The sequence below is a fragment of the Centruroides sculpturatus genome, unplaced genomic scaffold (genome assembly GCF_000671375.1).
Source record: "Centruroides sculpturatus isolate CEXI.00-Female unplaced genomic scaffold, Cexi_2.0 scaffold2451, whole genome shotgun sequence".
NCBI lineage: Eukaryota > Metazoa > Arthropoda > Arachnida > Scorpiones > Buthidae > Centruroides > Centruroides sculpturatus.
The window spans coordinates 18,548-25,509 of NW_019387233.1; the positions used below are offsets into that span (position 1 = coordinate 18,548).

The 6,962-nt window shown below is 32.2% G+C and overlaps 1 protein-coding gene across 2 annotated transcripts in view; it reads right to left on the bottom strand.

The window, feature by feature from the left end:
- LOC111616293 overlaps positions 1–6,661 on the bottom strand; it is a 15,717-nt gene extending 9,056 nt beyond the window's left edge. For both annotated transcript variants that reach the window (XM_023357724.1, XM_023357723.1), the window contains exons 1-6: positions 6,633–6,661; positions 5,496–5,597; positions 3,384–3,454; positions 3,285–3,312; positions 3,068–3,214; positions 2,526–2,670 (exon numbers count right to left, since the gene is read on the bottom strand). In XM_023357724.1, coding sequence (XP_023213492.1) covers positions 2,526–2,670; positions 3,068–3,214; positions 3,285–3,312; positions 3,384–3,454; positions 5,496–5,516 — 412 coding nt within the window. In that variant the 5' untranslated portion in view covers positions 5,517–5,597; positions 6,633–6,661. The remainder of the gene's footprint in view (positions 1–2,525; positions 2,671–3,067; positions 3,215–3,284; positions 3,313–3,383; positions 3,455–5,495; positions 5,598–6,632) is intronic.
- Positions 6,662–6,962: the final 301 nt, after the last annotated feature.

The window sequence follows — 6,962 nt, forward strand, 5'->3', positions numbered from 1 at the left end:
TCAGTCTAAGAAATATATATATATTGTATGTATGTATATACAATATATATAATACAATATAATAGATATATATAACGCATATTCAGCTGTGTTCAGTTGTGTTGTGTAACAGCCAACAAAATTAAATAAAAATTCTTCATAACATAGGAAGAGCAAAATAATGACGTTTCTCAGTTTTGGCCATCTATCCTGTTCCTCCGGACGAGTTACCTAATGCTCAACACTTTATTTAAGCAAGATATGGCGCTTTTTGTACTTTCCATATCATTGTATTGTGTAACGTACTGTACATTGTACATGTTTTGTGCATCTAGTTTTTGCGCATAACGCATCTAATCCAATCGGCTTTCCCTTGTAATTATTTTCTAACTTATAATCATATAATAAACGACTGTTTTTCAAATTAGGTAGTTAACTTTCAATTTGATTAAAGAACTCGCTTTGCTAAGTTACTATATTTAAGTCTTCTGCGAAGAGTGCGATCTGGAATGATAAATTCTTGGTATCTTGAAAATAATTTAAACCATTAACTCGTGTTCGGCACTCTTTTTCTATTAGTACCAGTTCTTATTCTTTCGTATTCACTAGACAAGTAAAATTTAAAAATTGAATAAGGCTCATAATAAAATATTTTAGAAAAAATATTCAATAGGCATCTTTCCGATATGGTTGGAAAGAGAACCCAAACCATATTTGAAGATACCTGCTTTTATAGTTTGTTTTGCTAGGTATGGCAACGTATCGCTTGGGCGATTACTTCCATGTGGTCAGTTAAGGATAACTGCTCGCTATTTAGGCGTTCAAGAGTAGGAGAAAATCCTAAAAACTGCACGTGGACAGTTTGTCTTTGCGAGGCGCGAAACCACGATCCAACCACTACTAGTTTAGGGAACGAAACCTCTTGGCCACTGGCGAGCCGTCTATTCTTTTATTTTAAACTAAAGTTAATAGGAGGATGTCTGACTATCACATAAGTCTACTTTCACAAGAAACATCACATAAAATTAATCGAATTTCAGAACCTTTTGCGAAAATACGCGTGAAGGTGGGACCTTCTAGTCGTTGGGTTGATAAAACCCACTAACTGTCATTGGATGGCTGAGTCATTGGACTAACTGAGTCATTAGATGGCGTAATAGGAGAATTTTAAAATATCGAGTGCAGAGCCCGGTAGGAAAGTCGATAGTGGTCCGTTCTGGAGAAAGTCAGGTCGCCAGATTAACTAATATAAGAACAGTTAATAAAACAACAAAGCAAATACATACGCTAACTGCGTTTACAATTATAGGAGTAGTACAAGCGTGCATCTAAGAATCGAGGTCTACCGACTATCCTAAATCTTGGCACCGAGAGAGTTTACAACGAAGTAGTTAATTATCCTACATCTATCGTATCTGGAGAGAGAGAGAAGATCTGTCAAGGCTCAGATTGATATCTGCACGAAAAATTACATTAAAAGGAGGATCCTTTGGAGAACTATGTGGCAGGATGACACCTTATATGCGTTTTTCACGAGTATGTTCAACCTGTGTGGCGCTTGATGTTCATGTGGTATGGCGCTAGATTAATTCCACCGATGTCCACCGACTATGGCGATTACAGCTTATTTCCGAAGTCGTTTGATCTGGAGCAGTCGCTTCCCAGAGACGACCGCCACGATGTGCGGGTGCTTCGTCCTTATATTCGTCTTTGGCCTAGGAAAACCCATCAGGTGATCGAATGTTGTTGGAGACGAAGATTGATTTTGTAAGTGTTGGGTCAGAGGTGATCCGTCGATGACGTTAAGATGTCGTTATAGGAGGTGCTATTAGCATATTAGGCTGGAGACTTCCTTCTATTTACTTTCTCCAAGGTTGACTTTCCACTTCTTTAACAATAGGTTGTTTAATTTAACATTCGATTGTTATAATTCTCGAACAGTTGTTGATAGTAATTCAATCCATTTTCTGTGCGATGTTTTCTTAACGATCGCGATGGTGATATAAGCTTATAAATTATTTAAATTAGCGGAAAATAGGGCTTACAATTCTCACACTTTCGTAGAGTATAAACGTAAATGACGCAAAAACATTTATAAAGCGATGATAAACAAAAAGTTGTTTTTGACAAGAACATCAGAAAAACAACTCTCCAAAACTAATGAAAATTAGAATGTTAAGCAGAGTCCTTATTAAAGTGAATAGTAACTTGTTTTACTGAATGTTATTTCAATAAAAATCTCTATTCTTCTCACCCGGCTGTGCCCTTTATACATATATTTAGAAATCTTGCATATTTATAAACAATTGTTTTACGATATTTTTCCTCGAAATGAAACTAATGGGGAAAAATTAAGATATTTTATAAGGCAGGAAAAAAGATAAGCGTGACAATAATTTTAATAATCTTAATTTAAAAAAATCGAAGCAATATTTTATTTGATTGCTCATATAAAATCTTTGCACTAATACGTAATCAATTTTTATTTTTTTATGTATTAATCAGTCTAAGAAAATACACATAGTATAGAGTACAACAATACCAACCTTGTCGAAGAAAGTTTCTCAATAATATCCAAAATAAGGTACAAAATTCAGGCTTTTCCTTGTTGCAATACTCAGTTTCTTTCATACTTACAATATACAACGTCGACAGAAGAATAACGAATGAACATAAAATAAATATCCAAACCTGAAATGTAACATTTAATAATTATTTTGTATTTTTCAAAGTTTCACAATCTTTATAATACAGTCAAACCTTCAATAACGGACACCTTAAACATATCAGTCATCTATATAGAAGCGTTCTTCTGTATATAAAATACAGAAGGAAGTTATTGTTGTTTGGAAGTTCCTTTCGTTTGGCGGTTATATAAAATAACCGCCAAACGAAAGGAACTTCCGAACAACAATAAGTTTCTATTTTCGCCTAAGTGGTCGTTCTCGAGAGATTTTACAGTTTAATATTTTATAAAGTTTTGTAATTATTCAATTCATTTCCAGGAGTTATGTATACATAACAACCAGGAAAGTATTAATTAATTTTAGATAATACATAGATATGATAATGAATTTTTGAATATTACCATTTTGTTAAAGGGTTTTATCAAAGAAACTGCTTTGCTTAAAGGTTTTGCAGCACTTATTGTAAATGTAGTTGAAGTGTCAATTATAAAAGAAGAATAGGACATATAACTTTTTCTTATAGGGCCACCGATGATGGCGATGTCTGACTGTTGAATAAATTAAATTTATTATATATTTTTTAATTAATTAAAGAAGTATAATTGCTGAATCAATTACCTGTTCCAAAAAAGGTGTCTGTATAAACCTAAAACAAAAGAAGTAAATTGTATTTAACATATCTAGTATGATTTAGTAACACCGCAAAAAAAAACATACGTAATATAAAGAAAATCGTGTAGTAGCTTTACGTATTCTTTAACAAATGTCTTCTCTCTGACATAGTTGTCCTGATAAATAAATTGTGATTATTATATAATTCGAAATAAATTTTTTGTACATTTATGTTTTCAGTTTGGTTATTTTAGCTTACCGTTGTCATGTTTATCGTGACACTGGAATGTACGAAATTTCGTTGATTAAGTAGACACTAATTGAAAATGTGATATCTTAAATTTTTTAAAATATATTTTCTATCTAATGTTAGCAGTAACGAACTATTCCATTCACACTGAAATATGAAACGGTGATTTGCGAAGAAATCAAATTTTGCGAAAATAAACCAAATATTCAAACTTGGCACCCTGGAAAACCACTTAAGTAATATTTTGTGCAGGCTGGTAACCTAATAAATTGTAATTTTTTCATTGGAATGCCACCATACCGGTTGGTCCGATAGGAAGAAAAAACTGTACTGAATGGATATTGAAGTTAATTCGACCAACTGTAGTAGTTGTTAACGAATAATACTTAATACTGGTCTACTATTGGTATTTGAAAAGTGTACCTTGTTGGATAGGTTTCGCGTGTGATCGAAGTTGCTAAGTTTAACCTCCGAAAGTCTTCATATAATATTTGTTTAACTGATAAAATCTTGTAAAATGCGAAAGTTGTAGCATTATAACACTGGAAGCAGATTTAACAGTAAGAATCAACGCGTAAATAAAGTGCATATTACAGAGAATACAACTTCAAGAAATTTTGAATGAATCAATGTTTCCATTAACATATAACATGTCGAAATCTATTCAATTATAGAATAAATGAGTTTGGCGATATCCTTGTTGTTTGCACACACAAACACATACAAGAATTCCCAGCTTATGGTGGAATTCCTATCTCTGAATCACTGGTTTCTCAGAAACTCTGATATATGGATCTTTACCCGCTTTAATTGAATTTTCTTTTGATCTCGGGTTTCGACCATAACTCTGATTACTTTAGCCGAAAATCAAAATCATATTTTAAATTAAGTTTTCTAGTATTATTATTTATCCAATGTCTTGTGCACAGACTGTTAATCGAATGATTTTCAAACAATTAACGCAATAGAAAAGGTATTGGCAATACGCGATATCTTTCCTTTTACATGACTTTAACTCAATTTTATCTTCATATCTTACAGATATGATTTATCTTCATTTCTTACAGATGAAAAGTACAAAGTATTTTATTTTGTTTGGAAATTAGCAGATACAGAGAATACAGATGAACACAGTCTGATTGAATAAAATTTAGGCAATGAATAATAGGGAATTGTAAATCTTTGACGACATACAAAATTTCACAATACCGGTAAATAAATCTACATTTAAACTAATTTAAGTTTTACTATAATCGCAAACACTATTGAAATTTTCAATTTTGTCAGGGCTGTTAAAGTTATGAAAAGCTATGGAATGCATACACATCTTTTTCAACGTTAAAAGATAGAACAGCAGCAAAAAACAAGAAAACAATTAAGTCCAAATAGCGAAAGTTATGCAAGAGTCATTCTACTGCTCGTAATTCGAAATCTAATTTGAAAAAGCGCCCCAGGAATTCTTTATCAGCGACTTGTCCGGAATATTTTGGACCTGCCACTCAGTACTAATCCGCCCTCATTGTGAGCTGACAACCCCGAGACAGGCAAAGAATGAATGGTTTCTTCAGTACCTGCAGACCAAGAAGAGAGCCGAACATTAAAGAGAATGAAATAAAATAAGAAAATGAATTTAAATTTAAATTGTCTCTAAAAGCCAAAAACAGACAGAACGTACGAGTAGAAAAGAGCTAAAAATTTCGGGTGGCAGGTGAGTAGATAACAAAGCCGAAATTTGATTTCATGTAGAAGTATTAAAGTGTCAGATAAGTCATTGAGTTTGTGTAATAGGTTTTAAATGTGACAACTTAAATAAAATATAAACGTAAAATTACGTAAGACATAACATCGAATTACGAACATAAAAACAAATGTACTTTATACTTGAAATTATTATAAGATTACACGGAAATAATTCTAAATTCTTTAAAAAACAAAATGAAGGATTGTGTAGTCTTACTCATACTTACTACGTCTACACCAAATGTCATCTGCTGTGGTTTTAACCTTTCGTATTCAGTTATTTCTCTTCTATTGTAAACTTTACAAGAAGTAAGTTCATAATTGCTGCACTGAAACATTCAATAATTATGACAATGTAAATATATAAGTAAAAATTACGTTAATTATAATAACTACTGTATTATTTGCATTCAAATGCGTTAATAATATATTAATTTATATTAAAGCAAGTTTGGCAGATTCGTTATCAAATCTGGAAAATTGAAAAACTCCCGGATAATTTGTTAGTAGGTTTGTCCTCGATTTGTAAAGCCCTCACTCATCTTCCTTTATTGATTCGTTGTCAAACACATGACAAGGCTTGGAAAAGGGCGCTTTTAATGCTCATTAGATAACAATAAGTTTTCAAAACACATATACGCTTAATATTACAGGAATCGAATCAGAAATATAACCAGAAGACAATATTCAAAATGGCTTGGCTTACCGGTGTAAAAGAAAACAATACGAACTGCAAAGCATAATCATTATTTTTTGTTAAAGAAATACGTTCCCGATAAAATTTTAAAGATACAATTCTTAGCATTTAGTATCTGACACTTTTAAAAAGAGTCAGTCATTTTGTAGAAATCAAATTGATTTATGTCTAAAGTAGTAACATAAACTGATGATAAAGTTCGTACATGAAATAAACTGTAACTATATTCTCTAATAAGACCAGTTTAGAAAATAAAATGTTTCTGGTTTACACGGTACCATATATACACAGAAATATAGTTAATTTACAGATAGTAGAAGAAACAGGGGATAAAACTAAAAAGATAGCCAAGTAAACACACCAAAATCTAAAACTGCATGAGACTACAGTTGATGGGCCAGAAAGAAAGCGAAATGAAAAAAAGCATTTTTTCTATTTGGAAGTGAAAGAAATACGTTAAGATAATAGTTCGTAAAGTACAATAAAAGCATTGTCGTGTTTCAGTAATTATAGAAAAATCACACTAATCATCAAGTAGTTTTGAAATAAATACAAATATATCTTGGAGAGATTAAACTTCAGGTAGGCCCGGCATTGCTCGGGCAAAAGTAAAGATAGGAAAGATTAACATTATTACGTTATACCCGTTACCCGTAACCAACCTTACCCTTTTTCACAGAATGCAAGAATTGTGTCCCCCTGTTTCCAGACTGATTAGAGAATTTTTAGATGGGTCTAAAAATATGTTCGATTTCCCGCAAAAACGAAAAATCTGCATCTGCGTTTTGCACGTCGCTTTCTCTTAACAATTCCATTGTTATGTAACACTTCAATTGTTGACACTTCCATTGTTACTTAAAACATCTATTGTTACTTAACACTTCCATTGTTGATGGAACTGTTAAGCCTTAATCCTGTCTCTCTCCCTCGTGGGGAAGAATTTCGAAAAATCCCTTCTTATTTTGCGTTCTCGTAAGGTACCCTAACTGTGTACCAA